The sequence below is a fragment of the Oncorhynchus kisutch genome, linkage group LG3 (genome assembly GCF_002021735.2).
Source record: "Oncorhynchus kisutch isolate 150728-3 linkage group LG3, Okis_V2, whole genome shotgun sequence".
NCBI lineage: Eukaryota > Metazoa > Chordata > Actinopteri > Salmoniformes > Salmonidae > Oncorhynchus > Oncorhynchus kisutch.
Genome location: NC_034176.2, coordinates 19,470,234 through 19,494,677, shown reverse-complemented (window position 1 = coordinate 19,494,677; position 24,444 = coordinate 19,470,234). Strand labels below are relative to the sequence as shown.

The window sequence follows — 24,444 nt, the reverse complement described above, 5'->3', positions numbered from 1 at the left end:
CTGGCCTGACCCAGCCCAAAGACAAGAAGAAGCACATTGATCACATGTTTACTCCTTTGATTTTTGTCCCTTTTAGTATTGTATATTGTAGTACAGTGCATTGTAGGCTGTATACTGTACAATGGACAAATTGTATGGCCCTGAACATTGTGCTTTCCATTTATTAACAGCACAATATATTTTGACTGGTTGCAGGTTCATATCAACAAAGAACAATAATTACAGGACAAGGACAAGTTTGTGAGATGCAGGGTACAATACTGTAAAAATAGGGGTACAAGGAGGAGGAAGAACAAAAAACTAAATTGCAAAGAGCAAAGCAGAGTAGTAATTTCTGATCAATTTTGAGCTACTATGATAGAACATGTTTTCGTTCATCAAAAGACAATGACGGAAAAATATGAATATTTTTTTTGATTAAAAATGTACTTCTCCCTGAGAATTGTATGTTTTGAACAATGTGTTTTCTATTTTTCGGTGTATTGTTTACTGACTGCTTGAGAGTGTATATCATTTTGATCACTTTGTTTATGATTTGAGAGCTTAAGTAGTACTTTAAAGTATTTTTACTTAAGTACTTTACACCTCTGGATGAGACTGCATGTGTCAATGTACCTGAGGTGCTGGGCCGTCATGTGCTGTAACATTCCCTAGGAGAGGGTGTTCAAGGCCTCAGGCTCCAACAACTTCTACATGGCTATGCTACTGGTCACCCTTCTGCTCAACGCTGCCGCCATCTATACCATAGTCACCATCCCCCCTCTTTCCACTGTGGCCCCTTCAGGTAACAGAGAAACACCTGTATTCTGTATATGACAAGACACACAAAAATGTGCGCACACACACACACACACACACACACACACACACACACACACACACACACACACACACACACCTGATTTCCCAGCCTGGTTTGGGAAGGTGTTCAGCTACACCTCCAACCCTGGCCTAGTGCTGCCTTTCCTGCTGCTCATGGTTTGAGTAGTCAGGGCTATTGCTTCACATGGCAGTCCCCAGGCTATCTACCTATTCTATGTGGAATATATACAAGATGCAATATAAAAAATAATATTTGGTGTTTGTCTCCCCCCCACACACACAGAGTTATGCCATTTATTTCAGCAGTCTACATCCAAAAGCTACAAACAAGCCAACCAGGAGTTAAGGAAGAAACTTCAAACTGGTAGTCTTAACAAAAAGGTTCTCACACTGTCTTTATCTATTTTAGCCAGTGTTTGTGGTACTTGCACTGACATAGCCTGTCCACCAGAGAGCAGCAACTGCCAGAGTATTTAATTTCACTGGTCAATAACAAGGGTCCCACAGTTTACCTGCATGCAGTTTACATTATCTGATAGACAGCCCATTTCGCTGCGATTTGAATAAACGTTTCAAAATGCTGTGTTGGGGAAGCTACTTTAAAAATATAGTTTATAGTTTACCAAGCTACCAATTACTTCACTCTGGAAGAAGTTAAGCTACCCTTAAGAAAAATATAGTTTAATTAACTGAAGTTACTTTGAATGTCATAGACTACAAATTGCAAGAACAGAGCACTCTGGAGTCAGATGTTAACATAATGTGTAATTTAGCCTATTAAACACAAAAACGTTTCAAGTGAGAATTAGGTAGGTCTGATGGCGAAAAAGATAGGAAATTCTTGCCTACTTCCCTCATATTTTATTTTTGCCAAAAAAGTAGTGTGTAGTTCCAGTAGTTCCAGCTACACCCCTACATGGCAAACAAGTAATTAACTACTGAAAACACTACCTAGATTTGAATTGAGTTAAACTACCACTAAGCTTCTGCAAAATGTAGTTGAATTACTAGTTGAACCACATGTTATAGGGAATAGCCAGGGATTTTGGGTATGACAGTATATCTAAACTACATTATTACAAATATCAAAAACATAAGCAGGAGGCAGACAAGTAGCATTTTGACATGTCTTTTTTTAGGTGGGGAATTGGAGGAAGTTACGGAACCACAGCCACCGGATAAACAAAACATTATGTGATCCCTGTAATATCGGTCATAAAGTTTGGTGCCATTCCTGTACACTAGCTGCTTTTGCCCTCCAGCAAAATAAAGAGAGCAAGAAGAAGAGTAAAATAGCAGCCCTGAAAGGAGGCTTGAAAAGCTGGGTTAGAATCGCCACGGAGACAGAGAAACAACAATGCCTCAGCAATCTCAGGGGTGAAAAGAATAGCAGTGGACATGTCATAATACCCATAAAAACATGGAAATGGTTCCAATGGTTTTTCCACCATTCATTTTTCACATTGTGAATTCAGCAAAAAATTTGAATTCATTGTGTGTTTGGTGTAGGCTTACCGAGGCGTGACATTTTGATAGCCGTGTAATTCTCTCTCAGACACGGTGACTATTATAAATATATTCGCCTCAATTTACTTTCAAATATTCGTAATGCTAATTGTTGATAAATGTTCCCTTGTCTGACAGAGATTTGCATGGTTATCAAAACATCACGCCAGGGTAAGCCTACACAAAACATCACGCTAGGGTAAGCCTACACAAAACATCACGCCAGGGTAAGCCTACACAAAACATCACGCCAGGGTAAGCCTACACAAAACATCACGCCAGGGTAAGCCTACACAAAACATCACGCCAGGGTAAGCCTACACAAAACATCACGCCAGGGTAAGCCTACACAAAACATCACGCCAGGGTAAGCCTACATAAAACATCACGCCAGGGTAAGCCTACACAAAACATCACGCCAGGGTAAGCCTACACAAAACATCACGCCAGGGTAAGCCTACACAAAACATCACGCCAGGGTAAGCCTACACAAAACATCACGCCAGGGTAAGCCTGCACAAAACATCACGCCAGGGTAAGCCTACACAAAACATCACGCCAGGGTAAGCCTACACAAAACATCCCGCCAGGGTAAGCCTACACAAAACATCACGCCAGGGTAAGCCTACACAAAACATCACGCCAGGGTAAGCCTGTACAAAACATCACGCCAGGGTAAGCCTACACAAAACATCACGCCAGGGTAAGCCTACACAAAACATCACGCCAGGGTAAGCCTACACAAAACATCACGCCAGGGTAAGCCTACACAAAACATCACGCCAGGGTAAGCCTACACAAAACATCACGCCAGGGTAAGCCTGCACAAAACATCACGCCAGGGTAAGCCTACACAAAACATCACACCAGGGTAAGCCTACACAAAACATCACGCCAGGGTAAGCCTACACAAAACATCACGCCAGGGTAAGCCTGCACAAAACATCACGCCAGGGTAAGCCTACACAAAACATCACGCCAGGGTAAGCCTACACAAAACATCACGCCAGGGTAAGCCTACACAAAACATCACGCCAGGGTAAGCCTGTACAAAACATCACGCCAGGGTAAGCCTACACAAAACATCACGCCAGGGTAAGCCTACACAAAACATCCCGCCAGGGTAAGCCTACACAAAACATCACGCCAGGGTAAGCCTACACAAAACATCACGCCAGGGTAAGCCTGTACAAAACATCACGCCAGGGTAAGCCTACACAAAACATCACGCCAGGGTAAGCCCGCACAAAACTTCACGCCAGGGTAAGCCTACACAAAACATCACGCCAGGGTAAGCCTGTACAAAACATCACGCCAGGGTAAGCCTACACAAAACATCACGCCAGGGTAAGCCTACACAAAACATCCCGCCAGGGTAAGCCTACACCAAAACATCACGCCAGGGTAAGCCTACACAAAACATCACGCCAGGGTAAGCCTACACAAAACACAGACCTTACATGAAGTAGTTCTAAAATCCCAGATGGAAAAATTCATTGTGAAAAAATGCTTAATTAGCGGTTTTGTATTTGTTTCTGAAACTTTGATTCACACCAAGTTATTACATAATTCATGTTCTCTCCTTTCCTCTCCTCTGTTTCTTTCTAAGGAGATAGAGGAGAAAATGAGGATGGAGAAAGAGCGGCAATCATATTCCCCCTCCTGCCACCAGATCCACAGAATGCCTAGGACCCTACCAGGTAATCAACTGCAACCAGCACGCAGAATTCAGAGGGTCCCAAACTCACAGAGACATTTACAGAGTATGACTGCTGTCACAAATGTGGAAATGGCAAGTACTTTAAAGAGAGACACACACACACACACACACACACACACACACACACACACACACACACACACACACACACACACACACACACACACACACACACACACACACACACACACACACACCAGCCCTGCATTCTCTGATGTCAGAGACAGAAAGACACTTAAAGTGACTTTAAAATCAGCAACCAGTTCTCAGAGCATTTCGTATTATTATGTACATAAATCCGTGACATTCCATTTAGTATGATATGTATTCATTTGTGGATGTCCATCGTCCATTTTGTATGATATGTTACGAATTACATTTCGTATGATATGTTGCGAATTGCAATTTGTACATTATGCTACGGATTTTCAAAACATATGATATTTATTTTTTATTTAACCTTTATTTATATGTTACAAATTCCAAATGGTTTTTGCTAACGTTAGCTAGGTGGCTAGGTGGCGAATGCTAACGTTAGCTAGGTGGCTAGGTGGCGAATGCTAACGTTAGCTAGGTGGCTAGGTGGCGAATGCTAACGTTAGCTAGGTGGCTAGGTGGCGAATGCTAACGTTAACTAAATTGATAATGTTAGCTAGGCTAGGGGTTAGGGTTAGGGGCTGGGTTAAGGTTAGGGTTAGCTAAAAGGGTTAAGGTTATGGTTAGGGGAAGGGTTAGCTAACATGCTAAGAAGTTGCATTGTAGCTAAAAAGTAGTTTAAAAATGGCTAATTTGTTAAAATCCCAAAGTTGAACGTGATGACATTAGAACGCTCAACTTTAGGGTTACTAGACATTTGCGTTATACGCCAGACCAACCACCCTCCTTTAGTTTTTGCCTTAAGTAACCTTCTCTCTTATGTAACCATACCAAACATAACATGTCATACTCATTTGAGTGACCCGGATTTACATTACTATGTTACGTCTAGTCTATAAGACCGGACTGAAATCAGAGATATTGCATCTGGTAATAGGGATTCCTTATTACCAGGTACAGTTCTAATGGACCTTTTTTTCAAACCGTGTTATGTGAAATGTGACCGTACCAGTGTTACTTTTTGAATTTGTGCGAAATTAATTTGTATTAATTTGTACTACTTTTTAACTTGTTCTAACTATTCTGCACACTAAGCAACATAACATTTATTTGACAGGTCAAAACGTTATTGACCTGATAACATTATACGAACTAATGAATCTATCAAGTTGTTATATTATGGAAACAAATATTATGTTATCTTCTCAACAGTTTTATTACATTATCCAGCAATTTATTATTATCCAGTTCTATGACATAAATGTAATATTTTTTTACATTATGATAAGGTAATACATTATACAGTGTAATTGTCACGCTCCCTATCCTCAAACCCCCTGTCATAAATCGACCAAGGCACAGCGTGCATGTAGTTCCACATCTTTTAATGGAAGTGAAACCGAAACAACCAAAAAACAAACAGGTAAACAGCAAAGACTGTGATGCAACCGAGGTGCACACAAACACACACGGAAAAATAATTAACCACAAAACACAGGTGGGAAAAGGCTACCTAAGTATGGTTCTCAATCAGAGACAACAACAGACAGCTGCCTCTGATTGGGAACCATGACAGGCCAAACACATAGAAATAGAAAACATAGAAAAACACATAGAATGCCCACCCCAACTCACGCCCTGACCAAACCAAAATAGAGACATAAAAAAGGAACTATGGTCTATGGTGACAGTAATACTCAAATACTCTATATTCACGTGATAGTAAGGAATTCCCCTCGACCATGCCCACAAACTGGGGAAAACAAACATTCTTTCTTATTGACCCCTATGGCGTTGTCGAATACATGTTTCTGATTGGCTTGAAGGGCATTCTAGAGCGAGCGTTATTTCCCTATAATGCATAGTATAATTCAATGGCTATGAATTCCATTCTTGCATTTTCTATGTTTCAGCTGCTTTTTAAAGCAAAAGTGGAATTGGCATTATTGGCATTTATTTTTTTATTTTTTTATTTTACCTTTATTTAACCAGGTAGGCAAGTTGAGAACAAGTTCTCATTTACAATTGCGACCTGGCCAAGATAAAGCAAAGCAGTTCGACAGATACAACGACACAGAGTTACACGTGGAGTAAAACAAACATACAGTCAATAATGCAGTATAAACAAGTCTATATACAATGTGAGCAAATGAGGTGAGAAGGGAGGTAAAGGCAAAAAAGGCCATGGTGGCAAAGTAAATACAATATAGCAAGTAAAACACTGGAATGGTAGTTTTGCAATGGAAGAATGTGCAAAGTAGAAATAAAAATAATGGGGTGCAAAGGAGCAAAATAAATAAATAAATTAAATACAGTTGGGAAAGAGGTAGTTGTTTGGGCTAAATTATAGGTGGGCTATGTACAGGTGCAGTAATCTGTGAGCTGCTCTGACAGTTGTGCTTAAAGCTAGTGAGGGAGATAAGTGTTTCCAGCTTCAGAGATTTTTGTAGTTCGTTCCAGTCATTGGCAGCAGAGAACTGGAAGGAGAGGCGGCCAAAGAAAGAATTGGTTTTGGGGGTGACTAGAGAGATATACCTGCTGGAGCGTGTGCTACAGGTGGGAGATGCTATGGTGACCAGCGAGCTGAGATAAGGGGGGACTTTACCTAGCAGGGTCTTGTAGATGACATGGAGCCAGTGGGTTTGGCGACGAGTATGAAGCGAGGGCCAGCCAACGAGAGCGTACAGGTCGCAATGGTGGGTGGTATATGGGGCTTTGGTGACAAAACGGATTGCACTGTGATAGACTGCATCCAATTTGTTGAGTAGGGTATTGGAGGCTATTTTGTAAATGACATCGCCAAAGTCGAGGATTGGTAGGATGGTCAGTTTTACAAGGGTATGTTTGGCAACATGAGTGAAGGATGCTTTGTTGCGAAATAGGAAGCCAATTCTAGATTTAACTTTCGATTGGAGATGTTTGATGTGAGTCTGGAAGGAGAGTTTACAGTCTAACCAGACACCTAGGTATTTGTAGTTGTCCACGTATTCTAAGTCAGAGCCGTCCAGAGTAGTGATGTTGGACAGGCGGGTAGGTGCAGGTAGCGATCGGTTGAAGAGCATGCATTTAGTTTTACTTGTATTTAAGAGCAATTGGAGGCCACGGAAGGAGAGTTGTATGGCATTGATGCTTGCCTGGAGGGTTGTTAACACAGTGTCCAAAGCATTGTTGAATTACATTTTCATAATAGCAAGCTAAGACTGTTACCAATGCAACTACTGTATAAACTTGCTAGCTAGCTACTTCAGTGGATGTTGAACACATTTCTACCGATATGGTCATTCCTTCGATGCTGTGCCTTTTCTGTCCCCAGGAAATATCTGTTCTTATTTAATGTAAAATGTGGATTCCAAAAGGCTTTAAGTATAAGGTCAGGTGTCCTTTACCTTAAAAACACCAAAATATGGATCCTGAAAGGGAATTTTATGCATTTTAAACACCTTTTGTAGGCGATGTAGACGTTTTTGCAATGTCCCCAGGTGTTATTTATCAACTTATTTATCAACTTATAAGCCATAAATATATAATAATAAAATGTTTCATCATTATGTTTTAGTCCTATCATCAATAACGTTTTTTTTTCATGATTATCATCTTTATTTGAATTTTATTAAAGATTTTCTGTATGTCCCTGATACTACTTTTCACCCTGTTAGTTTGTTGTCATTCTCCATTTAAGAAAACAACCCCTTCCTACAATGACCTGACATGCAGGAAGTGTCATCATTTCTTTGGTGGGAAAACTATGGTGCAAAGCTAAATAAAAATAAACACTCAGTTTTATCTATTTGCCCATATTTCATGTTGTTATTCTGTAGGTCCCACTCATGAATGTCCACCCTGTTAGACTAAATTGTAGAGAGAAAAAAAAGAAGTTAAAACACAATGATTCGGAAAGTATTCAGACCCCTTGACTTTTTCCACATTTTGTTACGTTACAGCCTTATTTTAAAATGAATGAAAAAAAAAAATGCTCATCAATCTACACACAATACCCCATAATGACAAAGCGAAAACAGGTTTTTAGAAAACAGAAATACAGTATTTACATAAGTATTCAGACCCTTTGCTATGAGACTCACAATTGAGCTCGGGTTCATCCTGTTTCCATTGATCATCTTTTAGATGTTTCTACAACTTGACTGGAGTCCCTCTGTGGTAAATTGAATTGATTGGACATGATTTGGAAAGGCACATGTAACGCAGGTCAGCTAATGTTGAATACTTATCGTTACTAGTGACATTCCAATAACCAATCATATTATACTATATTGCTATTAATATGTTTAAGTTGACAGATATTACAAAAGCTGTCAGAAGATGCATGATGAGCCGTTTATTTTGAGCCAATTAAAACTCAATATTCTCTTAGTCCCTCTTCTAACCTCACATTATACACCAGTTGGTGCCAACATGCTAAAAAAGAGCTAGAAGGGAATGTGAAGAGCTACCACCATTCCATGGAAGAAAAACGAACTTTCAAATCATTGAGAAGTCATTAGGGCCCACAAAAAAATGTATTATGGATTTTGTAATGCGCGAAGAAGTGAAAATCTCTAACTCTGTTGTAATTAGTGGCCTTACCAATAGTGAGTTGGATAACGAACTCTCTGAATATCTCAAAACTCACAGGTCAATCAGTCATTTTTTCCGTGTGGATGACCCAATGTCTGAGTTCCACAAACACATGATAGTTGAGTTCACCTACGGCACATCTATGAAATCGTTAGAACCCATATTACTTCTCAACTACAAGAGCCCTAGCCAAGTTGATGTTGTCTACGACGTGAAGGCTTTAGCTAGTGTACACCCCCGCTGAAAGTAGTGGCGCCACCAAGAGCTATCTCCAGGAACTGCAGACAATTTTCAAGTTGAGTGATCAACCTTTTGACGAGGTACTTCAAGAGGAATTATTCAAACTTAGTAAATCTGCCATATCTCCCTTGCCGAGACAGATCCTGAATCAGAAGACTTAGCACCTGCACAACTGTATGAGAGCGGAACCCTGCCACACTCTGCTCTGCCTACAACCCAAAACCTGACCAATCCCATCTCATCACCAGTTACTCAACCGGCTGATGTAAAAATGAAATCAACATTCACTGTAAGTGACGCCAACCCCCCTGATGTGCAAAGGGTCGTTGTTAGGAATGAGGAAGCTACGTTCCATCATCTTGCATCGTCAAGACTCAGAGCATTCTCTGGTAGATCTCCGCATCCAAACAATGGATTTTGACACCTGGGGTGCTAATGTAGAACTCATCTAAAGTGACCCTGGCATGTCAGACCTTCATCGTACTAGAAGAATCCTTGATAGTCTTCTGCCACCCGCTGCAGACCTTACAAAGCATTTGAGTCCTCAAGCATCAGCCACTGATTACCTTCAGCTGTTAGACTCAGCTTATGGCACAGTTGAAGATGGAAACAAGCTATTTGCCAAATTCATGGGCACTCTGCAAAAAAATGGTGAGAAGCCGTCCAGCTACTTGCAAAGGTTACAGGTTACGCTGAGCATGGCCATGAGAAGAGGCAGTGTTCCAGCTAATGAACTCGATCGTCATCTTCTGAGGCAGTTCTGCCCGAGTTTGCTGGGACAACGCTCTGATAACGGACCTCCAGCTGGAACAGAAGAAAAGCAAACCACCTTCATTTGCTGAACTGTTGCTCCTCCTTCGCATTGAAGAGGATAAGCACAAAGTAAAAGTAACTCGCATGAAGCAACACCTTGGTCCTTCTTCTGAGGATACCAGTGAAACTGAGCACTTAAAAAAACAGATAGCTGAACTCAAAAGTCAGCTCACAAACCTCAAGACACAAAATCGAAACCCCCCAAAAGACCTACTACCAATGTAGCTCCTAGTAAAGCCAACACAAAACAAAATAACGGGAAGCCTGTGAAGCTACCAAGTTCAAGCAACAAGCCTAACAGCAAGCCCGGCCTTGGTATTGCTTTCAGTGCGGTGAAGATGGCCACATCACAGCAACCTGTGAAAGTGAATCCAACCCCTCATTGGTTGCAGCTAAAAAGAAACAACTTAGAGAAAGACAGCTCCAGTGGGAAGCTCAAAATTCCTCTTCAGATACCGAACAGTTAAACTGAGGCCAGCTCCTGTTGAGGGACAAACAGGAGCAGAGGATACCAAACCGCATCCCACTGTAACCAGAAGAGCCTCACTCAAACGTGTCTGCACCAATGAGCACACAGTCAAACAAGCTAGTTGGTACCAAGAGCACAGCACAAGTTACTATTGCTGGAAAGGAAGCAATAGCATTCGCTAGCAGAGGGTTGACCTCTAGTGAATCGAAGTATCCAGCCCACAAGCTGGAATTCCTAGCACTTAAATGTGCATTTACAGAAAAGTACAGTGACTATCTGTATGGGAATGATTTCACAGCTATAACTGATAATTATCCACTGACATATATCTTGACTTCTGCCAAACTAGACGCCACAAGCTACAGGTGGTTGTCTGCCCTCTCCACCTACTCATTTAAGCTGCAGTACCGTGTAGGTAAGCAACATTGAGATGCCGATGCACTTTCAAGACATCCTCATAGCCAGATTTCAGACGATTTCACCTTTGAGAAGGAGCAGGAAAGAATCCATCAATTTACTCTCCTTCATCTGGAAGAATTAGAATTCCAAAACAAAGTCCACAAAGATGTAGTCAAAGCAGTCTGCGATCGGCACACTGTTCACCTCACTGACCTTGAAAAGAGCCTCTATCCGATTGTACTGGTTGAGTCTCTTACCTTCCACCCCAGTGCAATACCAGATGCTTTATAGGAGGATGAACATCAAGATGGGTTTCCAGTCATTTCTCATTTGTCAGAGAAGGAGCTGATGGAAAAACAAAGAGCTGACGCCAGCATCAGAGGTCATCACTCAGTTGGAAACAGGGGAGAAACATCCTTCCACTGTTAGAGCCAAGCTCTCTGAACTCCCTCTGTTGCTGCCTGAGTGGAACCGGTTGGAGCTAAATAATAGTATTCTTTACACTACTTTTCAGTTAGTGTTTCCAGAAGAGCTGAGAGCAGTTACATTGAATGTCTGCATGATGATATGGGCCATATGGGCATCAAGCGCACGATGGACCTCATACGATCCTGGTTCTATTGGCCCTGATCGTAGTAACACAACGGATATACAGGTAATTACAGATCATTTTACCAAGTACGCAGTGGCCATACTGATTCCCAACCAGAAAGCCTGCACCGTTGCAAAGTCTCTCTGGGACCACTGTCATGAACCGGCTCAAAGCCCGTAACAAAAGGGAGACAACGTGGAGATAAGGAGTAACAAAACATATATTTATTAAATAAAGTAAACTAAGTACAGTATACAAGGGTGTGTGTAATCAGTAGCGTAAGTGAGTGTTTTGCATGCATGAATGTGATAATGCAGGGTGTTGAAAAGTGCCAAAGCAAAAAAACAAAAGGCCACCAAGATACACAATAAAATCTGTAAAGGTGTCTGCATGGAGAGAGTCTCTTCCATGAATGGGGAAGTGGTGTATTTATCCTGGGACACACCGGGCCCAGGTGTTTCCCATGTAGCTGACGACCCTCCCAACTCCGCCCACCGGCATCCTAATAAGGAAACAAGAACAAAGAGAGAATACGGCAGACAGAGTGGGAGTGTCATCACACCACTTCATTGTGCATTACGGCTTTCCTGAGTTACGCCTCCACAACGACCAAGGTCCTGATTTTGAATCATGCACAATCAAAGAACTGTGTGAGATTGATGGATTCAAGAAAGTGAGAACAATGCCATATCATCCAAGAGGAAATCCTGTCTAGCGTTTTAACAGGACGCTACTCCAGATGCTTGGTACTCTGAGCATGCATGACAAAACTCACTGGCGTGACTTCGATAAACCACTTGTACATGCATACAACTGCACGAAGAATGAGGTCACTGGCTACACTCCATATGAACTCATGTTCGGGAGACAACCTAATCCACCGGTTGACATAACCTTCAATCTACCTGTTAATGACCAGAAGAAATTGCATTCACAGTGTGTGCAAGACTTGGAGAGTCACCTGGAAGAAAGCTACGGGATAGCCATCGGGAACGCTCTCAAAACAGCTGACCGAAACAAAGCCAGATTTTACAGGCATGTCACAGAGTCCACCCTTGATGTTGGTGACAGAGTTCTTGTGAGAAATGTTAAACTGAGAGGTAAACATACGTTGGCTGATAAGTGGGAAACTGACATTTACATTATGCAGTCACCAAATGTGCAAGTGATATACCAGTATGTACAGTCAAGTCTGAGAGCAAGGATGGTCCACTGCGCACACTGCACCTTGACCTTTTACTGCCTTGTGGATTCTTGTCTGGGACTACACCTGAAAAACATGTTACGTCGCAGCACATCCGAAAACCTCGCACATGCCTTCATCCAGGTGCTGATGTGACCGAAGAGGATGAGACACATTCAGTTTCTGATGATGACTTCTGGGTTGAAAAACCGAAAAGTCAAGAGCCTGTTAGGTATACCAAGGTCTATGATACTCACAGGTTGAGCAACCCTCCTTGTCGTTCCATCGAGGAAAAGCCTGATGAAGTTACAGCAGACCAAGAAGTCGCTTCGGGAGTGGCTTCGGGACAAGTCTCTGAATGTCCTTGAGTGACCCAGCCAGAGCCCGGACTTGAACCTGATTGAACATCTCTGGAGAGACCTGAAAATAGCTTGGCAGCAATGCTCCCCAACCAACCTGACAAGCTGGAGAGGATCTGCAGAGAAGAATGGGAGAAATTGCCCAAATACAAGTGTGCCAAGCTTGTAGCGTCGTAGCCAGGAAGACTTAAGGCTGTAATCACTGCCAAATGTGCTTCAACAAAGTACTGAGTAAAGGGTCTGAATATTTATGTAAATGTTATATTTCAGTTTTTTGTTTTTAATACATTTGCAAAAAAAATCTAACAACCTGTTTTTGCTTTGTCATTATGGGGTATTGGGTGTAGATTGAGGAGGGGAAAAACAAAGCTTTAATGTGACAAAATGTGGAAAAAGTCAAGCGATCTGAATACTTTCCAAATGCACTGTATTATGCTAGCTCAACCTTTCTCACTCAGAGAGATAATTTAGGCTCAAGATGTCAAACCTGTTAGGTTCCACCCTGTTAGGATTAGGCACCTAACAACTTGGAAAATGTACCCAAAAAACATTTTGGCCAAACTCAGTTTTCTGATAGAATACAAAGAAATAAAACATATTTTGAGGTCCAAATGGCACCGCATTGTAGGAACGACCTGGCAAATGAACACATGTAAAAAAACAAAATGCACAATTTAAAAAGAAATGCTGCATACAACCCACAATTCTATGCAAAATGAGAATTGTTGTTCAATGTTTTGTTTATCAATACATGATTGTGTTTCTATCTCCGGCCTTGGTATAGCCTCTGAGATGAAATACATTAAAACTTAAATTAATAGAATGGGGTGTTTATTTGCTTAAATCACTGAACACAACAGGCGCTTATTTTGGGGATCCTGAGTGGCTCAGCGGTCTAAGGCATTGCATCTCAGTGTTTAGACTGCTAATCTTTACTAATGACATGCCACTGCCTTTGAGTAAAGCCAGAGTGTCTATGTATGCGGATGACTCAACACTATACATGTCTGCTACTACAGTGACTGAAATGACTGCAACACATAACAAAGAGTTGCAGTTCGTTTCAGAGTGGGTGGCAAGAAATAGGTTAGCCCTAAATATTTCTAAAACTAAAAGCATTGTATTTTAGACAAATCATTCACTAAACCCTAAACCTCAACAAAATCTTGGCATAAATAATGTGGAAATTGACTCAACTGATGACTCAACTGCTTGGTGTAACCCTGGATTGTAAACTGCCATGGTCAAAACATATTGATACAACAGTAGCTAAGATGGGGAGAAGTATGTCCATACTAAATAAAGTGTTGCTCTGCTTTCTTAAAACCTCTTCAGGATTACCCACTTTTTTCAATTTTCACCTAAAATGACATACCCAAGTCTAACTTCCTGTAGCTCAGGCCCGGAAGCAAGGATATGCATATTCTTGGTACCACTTGAAAAGAAACGCTTTGAAACGTATGGAAATGTGAAAGGAATGTAGGAGAATATAACACAATAGATCTGGTAAAAGATAATGTAAAAATAAAAATAAACTTTTGTACCATCATCTTTGAAATGCAAGAGAAAGGCAATAATGTAGTATTCCAGCCCAGGTGCAATTTAGATTTTGGCCACAAGATGGCATCAGTGTATGTGCAAAGTTTTAGACTGAGCCAATGAACCATTGCATCTCTGTTCAAAATTTTGTGTCAAGACTGCCCAAATGTGCCTTAATAACTTTTCATGTTCAAAATTGTGCACTCTCCTCAAACAATAGCATGGTATTATTTCACTGTAATAGCTACTGTAAATTGGACAGTGCAGTTAGATTAACGATAATGTAAGCTTTCTGCCAATATCAGATATGTCTATGTCCTGGGATTTTTTTAATATAATTTTTTTTATTTCACCTTTATTTTATTAGGTAGGCCAGTTGAGAACACGTTCTCATTTACAACTGCAACTTGGCCAAGATAAAGCAAAGCAGTGCGACACAAACAACAACACAGAGTTACACATGGAATGAACAAACGTACAGTCAATAACAAAATATAAAAAATCTATATACAGTTTGTGCAAATTAGGTAATATTAGGGAGGTAAGGCAATAAACAGGCCATAGTGGCGAAGTAATTACAATTTAGCAATTAAGTGATGGAGTGATAGATGTGCAGAAGATGAATGTGCAAGTAGAGATATTGGGGTGCAAAGGAGCAAAAAAATAAACAACAATATGGGGATCAGGTAGTTGGATGAGCTATTTGCAAATGGGCTATGTACAGGTGTAGTGATCTGTGAGCTGCTCTGACAGCTGATGCTCAAGATTTTTGCAATTCGTTCCAGTCATTGGCAGCAGAGAACTGTAAGGAAAGGCAGCCAAATGAGGAATATGCTTTGGGGGTGACCAGTGAAATATACCTTCTGGAGCATATGCTACAGGTGGATGCTGCTATGGTGACCAGTGAGCTGAGATAAGGTGGGGTTTTACCTAGCAAAGACTTATAGATGACCTGGAGCCAGTGGGTTTGGCGACAAATATGAAGCAAGGGCATTTAAGAGCAGTTGGAGGCCATGGAATGAGAGTTGTATGGCATTGAAGCTCGTCTGGAGGTTTGTTAACACAGTGTCCAAAGAAGGGCCAGAAGTATACAGAATGGTGTCGTCTGCATAGAGGTGGATCAGAGAATCACCAGCAGCAAGCGCGACATCGTTGATGTATACAGAGAAAAGAGTCGGCCCGAGAAATGAACCCTGTGACACCCCCATAGAGACTGCCAGAGATCCGGACAACAGGCCCTCCGATTTGACACACTGAACTCTGTCTGAGAAGTAGTTGGTGAACCAGGCGAGGCAGTCATTTGGGAAACCAAGGCTGTTGAGTCTGCCGATAAGAGTAGAAAGCCTTGGCCAGGTCGATGAATATGGCTGCACAGTATTGTCTTTTACTGATGGCGGTTATGATATCGTTTAGGACCTTGAGCGTGGCTGATGTTCTTGTTACTTACAGGCATCACATAACAACCACCCGTAAAGAAGGGTGACGTGATATGTCAGAGCATCACAGGCACTGATATTTCTCTCACACGTTTTCTTGCTCAATTGGATATTATCAGAGGCTGTAGTAAAGAACTTCTGGTAAATGGAACCATGATCCCCAGATCAAGTGGTCCTGGAAAGCATGTTGACCTTCTCAATCGAACCATAATGAACTGAAACGACTTTTAGAGACCAATCCACTGACTTCAACGAACACTGGCAAACACCTTAGTTTTTTCCCCGCTCGTTGTCATCATCCTCATCATCCTCATCATCCTCATCATCCTCATCATCCTCATCATCCTCATCCTCCTCCTCATCATCCTCCTCATCATCATCCTCATCACCATCATCCTCATCATCATCATCATCATCATCATCATCATCATCATCATCATCATCATCATCCTCATCATCATCATCCTCATCATCATCATCATCAGTACTTGATAGATACTGTCCTTAATAATAAAGGATATAATCATAAACACAGTAACTAATTTCCCCCTTTAAATATGCGTTGCTGTCCTCTTTGACCTTACAGGGAGCATAAGTCACTGTGTGTACTGTTCAGCTACAGTGGCGTCTTGAAGGGAACTTGAGAAGGACAGAGGGTGGGAGAAGAAGAGCTACTCAGAGGAGGAGGGATACAGAGGGGCTTGGGTTTCAGCATCATGCTCTTATAATTGCAGGAAGTGTGGCGTTAGCTGTGTTAACTACATAGAACCCATGTCTCTGGTTACCTTGCATTATTCACAAGGTCAGCCCTGAGAAGGAAATTAGGCTCTGGCATTTCAGCCACACTGGCACACTACTGCTGTACCACCCCAGCCCTAGCCCCAGCCACCTCCCCCACCCTCACGCTACCGTCCTAGCGTTATGGCAATAACATTACAAACACCTTGTGATTACTGATTGCTTCAAAATGTAAGCAGTATTTGCTACTGAGACGTAAGACATATGCAATAGGCTATATAGTAGACAGCGCTAGAACACACAAACTGAGCAAGTAGACGGCAATAAAACACCACAAATTGAAACACTTTCTATCATCCCACCCTAGTCTGAATAGGCTTAATCAGTTAGAACCTAGGCCTACATCGATTGATTCATAGCGAAGGTTTAAGATTTTTTTCCAGTTTGTAACACTCAAAATTACACCTTCTTTAAATTATAGATGAACAAACTTTGATGTTCTTTGGGTCCATGTTAATGCAAAACAACAGAAAAAAACTACATTTTTAAGGTCTGGAAACGGTTAGATTTTTGAGTGTAATTCCCCTTGAATTGTTTGCCTAGTGAGAGAGGACTGTGTTTGCCTTGGACAGGATATCCGAACAATGACCGCATGGTTCTCGATTACCGGATATCTCAATGTTATAGTACTACAGACAGGCATCACTTATTAACCACCGGCAATGAAGGGCACTGATTTCTCTCTCCCACCTTGCCACCAGTCAACTTTATTTTCTTGCCCAATTTGATATTATCAGAGGTTGTGTGTAGAATTGTATACATTCTCAACAGGTCCATGACTCAACAGGTCCATGAATAGTAGTTGTGAAGAACTTGTAAATGGTAAATGTAACATTGGTCTCCAGCTCAACTAGTCCAGGAAAGCATTTTCAACTTCTCAATCGAATCATAATGAACCATGATCCAACTCGGGAGTTGGAACCACTTTTAGAGATCAATCCGCAGACTTCAACAAACACTGGCAAACACCAAACTTTGTTTTCCCACTCATCATCATCATCATCATCAGTACTTGATAGATACTGTCCTTAATAATAAAGAATACTGTATAATCGTAAACACAGTAACTAATTTCCCCCTGTAAATATGCTTTGCTGTCCTCTTTGACCTTACAGGGAGCATAAGTCACTGTGTGTACTGTTCAGCTACAGTGGCGTCTTGAAGGGAACTTGAGAAGGACAGAGGGTGGGAGAAGAAGAGCTACTCAGAGGAGGAAAGATACAGCGGGGCTTGTGTTTCAGCATCACACCCTCATAGTTCCAGGAAGTGTGGCGGTTCCAGGAGTTTTTTCAAGATGGGGGTCACGGAGATGGTCGACAACTTACGCGCTCCAACCGACTTTGCTTTCTTGTGACTTTTTTCATGTTTATCCTTACTTTTTTTGTAGAGAAAACTCACACCATTATCACGCATGACCGTCAAGTTCTTTTAAACTATTGTTATTTCTTGTGTTACTATTTAAAATGTGTATTTGCACATGTTCTTTTTAACTATGCATTGTTGGGAAAGGGCTCCTAAGTAAGGATTTCACGGTAAAGTCTACACTTGTTGTATTCGGTGCATGTGACAAATACAATTTGATGCCATTTGATTTGATTTGAAGAAGTGTGGCAGTTGACATTCATCATTCACCAGGTCAGCCCTGACATGCCACCATAAGCAGTGATGGACTGGGAACGAAATTAGGCTCTGGCATTTCAACTCAAGGTGTTATAAAAAAAAAAATGCACATCCTCATAACAATAACTGTAGCAATCCTGTTTTTATAAATGTGGATATCGACTTTGCCACTTCAGCATGCTTTGTGGCACAGTTGATGCCATGCAGGGACTAAATCTCCCTGTCCGTTTCATTACACTATGATCAGAGCCGGTTGCAGACAATGATCAGCTAGGTAGAAATCACATTTTCAACATTTTCAACATTTATAGAATTTATAATTCTATAAAATATATGCAATTCATTTTAGGATAGGATACCAACTTTGGGCGCTTCAACATCATGCTTTCCTTTAACACCACAATCAAATAGACTATGTCAATCTCTAAAGAAAATCTGAAAATAGGCCTGCATCCTTTCCTACCTTGTAGGCCAACCCAGTTTCGAAGGCTTGACAATCTCCGAATGTCATTACACTTTTAGATGTTTTGTAACAGATGTCTCTTCCCATTCATCAAATGGCCGCTGCACAGTCTGGATGCTGGACTTATATTTTGGACGAACGTGAGCAAGTAGCCTACAAGAAACTTTTAGCCTAATTGGATTAAAACATTGTGACTGGTTTTGTGTTAATGGCACAAAAATGTAATACATTTTAAATATAAAATTACAAATATTTTAGCTATTGAAGCATTAGGTTCTAGGTTCGATTGGAATAGCCAATCGTATTCAGCCTTCTTGAATAACTGGGTCTGCTGTCAGCATATGTGGCCACATTATTATAGGATGACTTGGGAAAATTATGATCTGAAACAGACAAAGCATCTCAGTATCAGAACTTAAAATACAGCCAGACTGGCCTGCTACTGTGCCTTTCTCGACCTTATAAACTATCGAGAGTACTGTAGACCCACAACTGATCCAAATGGAATGAAATATTCAAATTACATTTACACTACAGTTTACAGCCTAGAGACACATTTTGTACTCACTTGAAAACAATAATGTAATTATTGATTACAGTGTGGTGTTGTAGGGTATACTCTCCGCTTATATTGAAAATTGATGCAACTTGAATGATTATATGTCTAGTATAATGCTAATTATACTATTGCAGATTTTGGCAAATTAGTGTCTGATATGCCCCCTCATAAGGATTTTTTTAGGCCTATTATTAGGCAACATATGCAGCCTTAACATCAAGGAACTCTGTATACATCTGTCGGTGTGTCTCTGTTTTCTACCTCGACTGCAATTGTGTTCATCTGGATGCAGTTGAACTGTCTGTGTCTAGAATCACATTCTTATGTAGATAGGACTGGGTCCTGATTGGATAGATCAGAGTGTCTGCTCTTTTTTTAATCCATGTCATCTCATGGGATGAGAGGAAGATGCAAGGCAGGCAGGGGCAAGGGGGGGGGGGCACGGTTAACTCAAGGCTTATTAAGGGCGCGTTAGGGGGTGCTTGTGGATCAAGGATCAAAACACAATCTAATAACTTATTTCCCAACATGATTTTAATTCAAACAAACTGTAATAAATCCAATTAAAATTAAATTAAATAAGATAAAAGATAAAGATATTAGTAACAAGCGGTCTTTTAAAACAATCTTAACTATGCAATCACATTCTTGGTCCTCATCATCCATATTTGACTCAGCTCATTTAGCGGTCTCTCCCTTGCAATCCTCGCTCACTTTCGCTTCTCGAGTTCAGCAGCTGGTGTTCGCTTCGGCAGAACTTTATTTATTTGGTAGCCAACATTTTGCTGCATCGGCCTCAGTAGTTATTTTTTTTGTTCTTAGCACCAACTTTTGATATTTTTCTGTTCATTTTGGCAACTTCCATAGGAATATAAACTGGCTCACTGATGACGCTTTCGACGTTGAATTTAACCGAGCCGGCCCATTTTGGTAGGGGGCCTGTTCCCCACTGTATAGGCCCAATAGAGAAAGCTGATAGATGAAGTCAACAGATTAAAAGGGATAGCCTAGGCTACAACAAAAAAAATACAGGCCAATGCCCCACCGGCTCCGTCACTCTCTTTTCCCCCAAATTCTTTCAATTTCGCCCACCCACCTAAAAATTGGTCTAGCCCATCTGTCATCTGCTAAATCTGAACATAAGCACACTTGGTGGATTAACCTAAATTATCTCCCCATGAAGCATGTTGTGTGAGTGAATGTAGGACCATGCCCCAGGACTACCTGACATGATGACTCCTTGCTGTCCCCAGTACACCTGGCCATGCTGCTGCTCCAGTTTCAACTTCCACCTGACTGTGCTGCTGCTCCAGTTTCAACTGTTCTGCCTTATTATTATTCGACCATGCTGGTCATTTATGAACATTTGAACATCTTGGCCATGTTTTGTTATAATCTCCACCCGGCACAGCCAGAAGAGGACTGGCCACCCCACATAGCCTGGTTCCTCTCTAGGTTTCTTCCTAGGTTTTGGCCTTTCTAGGGAGTTTTTCCTAGCCACCGTGCTTCTACACCTGCATTGCTTGCTGTTTGGGGTTTTAGGCTGGGTTTCTGTACAGCACTTTGAGATATCAGCTGATGTACGAAGGGCTATATAAATAAATTTGATTTGATTTGATTTGATTTGAATGTGTGAATGCATTGTGTATTCTTCCTTTACAAGCTTATTTAACACTTCATAGAATTTTTTGAGAATTTTTATTTCACCTTTCCTCCTGGCTACCCCAACAGCCCAACAGCTCCGCACCCCACGCAGCTACTTGCCCGAGCCTCCCCAGCTTCTCCTTCACCCAAATCCAGAAAGCTGATGTTCTGAAAGAGCTTCAAGACCTCAACCCATACAAATCAGCTGGGCTAGACAATCTCGACCCTCTCTTTCTAAAATTATCCGCCTCCATTGTTGCAACCCCTATTACCAGTCTGTTCAACCTCTCTTTCGTATCGTCCGAGATCCCTAAAGATTGGAAAGCTGCCGCGGTCATCCTCCTCATCAAAGGGGGCGACACTCTAGACGCAAACTGTTATAGACCTATATCCATCCTGCCCTGCCTTTCTAAAGTCTTCGAAAGCCAAGTTAATAAACAGATCACTGATCATTTTGAATCCCACCGTACCTTCTCTGCTGTGCAATCTGGTTTCCGAGCTGGTCACGGGTGCACCTCAGCCACACTCAAGGTACTAAACGATATCATAACTGCCATCGATAAAAGACAGTACTGTGCAGCCGTCTTCATCGACCTGGCCAAGGCTTTCGACTCTGTCAATCACCGTATTCTAATCGGCAGACTCAATAGCCTTGGTTTCTCAAATGACTGTCTCGCCTGGTTCACCAAGTACTTCTCTGACAGAGTTCAGTGTGTCAAATCGGAGGGCCTGTTGTCCAGACCTCTGGCAGTCTCTATAGTGGTACCACAGGGTTCAATTCTCGGGCCGACTCTTTCCTCTGTATATATCAACGATGTTGCTCTTGCTGCTGGTGATTCCCCGATCCACCTCTATGCAGACGACACCATTCTGTATACATCTGGCCCTTCTTTGGACACTGTGTTAACTAACCTCCACACGAGCTTCAATGCCATACAACACTCCTTCCGTCACCTCCAACTGCCCTTAAACGCTAGTAAAACCAAATGCATGCTTTTCAACCGTTCGCTGCCCGCACCCGCCCGCCCGACTTGCATCACTACTCTGGACGGTTCTGACCTGTGAAATTCGTGTGAAATTCTAAATATTTTTTAGAAACATGTAACTTTCACACATTAACAAGTGCAATACACCAAATTGAAAGATAAACTTCTTGTTAATCTACCCATCATGTCTGATTTCAAAAGGTTTTACAGCGAAAGCACAACATATGATTATGTTAGGTCAGAGCCAAGTCATAAAAACACACAGCCATTTTTCCAGCCAAAGAGAGGAGTCACCAAAAGCAGAAATATAGATACAATTAATCACTAACCTTTGATGATCTTCATCAGATTTGTTGGGGAATAATCAGAATTGGTTGGTAACATAGGTAAGATGTTTTATATTCATCATATGTTTGTAAGTTACTTCTCATCAGAATGTTATTTTTGTATAATACTGTGGCGGGGTTGCAGTATCTGTTCTATGTCAAGACTAAGTTGCTTGGGTCGGAGAGAGGGGAGAGGTCAAGCATGTATCTCTTGGCTCCACAATGTCTGTGTGCCAGTCAGTGTGTCTCTGTGATCTTGTCAAGATAGGATGGATTTGATATATGCCTGTTGATATGGAGGATTGGTTTATGGTTCTGAGTTTGAGAAAGGAGACAAAGCTGAACGATGAATTATGCCGATGCTGTCTTATCCTGTGTGTGTCTGCTATAAAGGATCTCAGTTGAAATGTGGAAGGGACTCTCAGAGAATTCATTGATAGACACTGAATTGATCTGTGAGTCACAGGGTTGTGATAGAGCTCATATAATAAAAGATGGACTTTGATAACTAACTCTGACTGGTGTGTGGTTTGCTCTCATGATTTGGTAAATAGAGGAAATTTCCACGATTTCCATGTTACACAATACATGTATGTTTTGTTCGATAAAGTGCATATTTATATCAAAAAATCTCAGTTTACATTGGCGTGTTACGTTCAGTAATGTTTTGCTTCCAAAACATCTGGTGATTTTGCAGAGAGCCACATCAATTTCCAGAAATACTCATCATAAACATTGATAAAAGATACAAGTGTTATTCACAGAATTAAAGATAGGCTTCTCCTTAATGCAACTGCTGTGTCAGATTTTTTTTTAAATGTACGGAAAAAGTACACCATGCAATAATCTACGGCGCTCAGAGACCAAACCAGCCAAAGAAATATCCGTCATGTTGTGTAGTCAACATTAGTCAGAAATAACATAATAAATATACCTTTGATAATCTTCATCAGAATGCCCTCCCAGGAATCCCAGTTCCACAATAAATGTTTGATTTGTTCGATAAAGTTCATAATTTATGTCCAAATTCCTCCTTGTTGTTAGCGCGTTCAGCCCAGTAATCCATCTTCATGAGGCGGGAGCACTAGGTCCAGATGAAAAGTCCAAAAGTTCCGTTACAGTCCGTAGAAACATGTCAAACGATGTATAGAATCAATCTTTAGGATGTTTTTAACATAAATCTTCAATAATGTTCCAACTGGAGAATTCCTTTGTCTGTAGAAAAGCAATGGAATGCGAGGTAACTCTCACATGAACAAGCGTCACGAGCTTGTGGTACTCTGCCAGACCACTGATTCAAAGAGCCAATATGAGCCCCTCCTTTACAGTAGAAGCTTCAAACAAGTTTCTAAAGACGGTTGACATCTAGTGGAAACCTTAGGAAGTGCAATTTGACCCCATAGACACTGTGTATTCAATAGGCCAAGCGTTGAAAAACTACAAACCTCAGATTTCTCAGGATTTATCTCAGGTTTTCACCTGCCATATGAGTTATGTTATACTCACAGACATCATTCAAGCAGTTTTAGAAACTTCAGAGTGTTTTCTATTAGCAACTGGGACTGAGTAGCAGGCAGTTTACTCTGGGCACGCTTTTTATCCAAATGTGAATATGCTGCCCCCTATCCCAAACAGGTTTTAACATCTCCAATCCAAAATCAAATCTAGAATTGGCTTTCTATTTTGCAACAAAGCCTCCTTCACTCACGCCGCCAAACTCGTAAAACTGACTATCCTACCGATCCTCGACTTTGGCGATGTCATCTACAAAATAGCTTCCAACACTTTACTTAGCAAACTGGATGCAGTCTATCACAGTGCCATCCATTTTGTTACCAAAGCCCTTTATACCACCCACCACTGCGACCTGTATGCTCTCGTTGGCTGGCCCTCGATACATATTCATCGCCAAACCCACTGGCTCCAGGTCATCTATAAGTCTTTGCTAGGTAAAGCTCCGCCTTATCTCAGCTCACTGGTCACCATAGCAACACCCGCCCGTAGCACGCGCTCCAGCAGGTATATTTCACTGGTCATCCCCAAAGCCAACAACTCCTTTGGCCGCCTTTCCTGCAAAAATCGCTGACACTGGAGACTTATATTTCCCTCACAAATTTTAAACATCAGCTATCTGAGCAGCTAACCAATCGCTGCAGCTATACATAGTTCATCTCTAAATAGCCCACCCAATCTACCTACCTCATCCCCATACTGTTTTTATTTACTTTTCTGCTCTTTTGCACACCAGTATCACTACTTGCACATCATCATCTGCTCATCTATCACAGTGTTAATCTGC

General features: G+C 41.4%; 1 protein-coding gene across 1 annotated transcript in view; it reads left to right on the top strand.

Moving 5' to 3' along the window:
* Positions 1-693: 693 nt before the first annotated feature.
* Positions 694-24,444, top strand: part of LOC109873287 (transmembrane channel-like protein 2-A) — a 49,125-nt gene continuing 25,374 nt past the window's right edge. The window contains exon 1 of the mRNA XM_020464930.1: positions 694-784. Coding sequence (XP_020320519.1) covers positions 694-784 — 91 coding nt within the window. The remainder of the gene's footprint in view (positions 785-24,444) is intronic.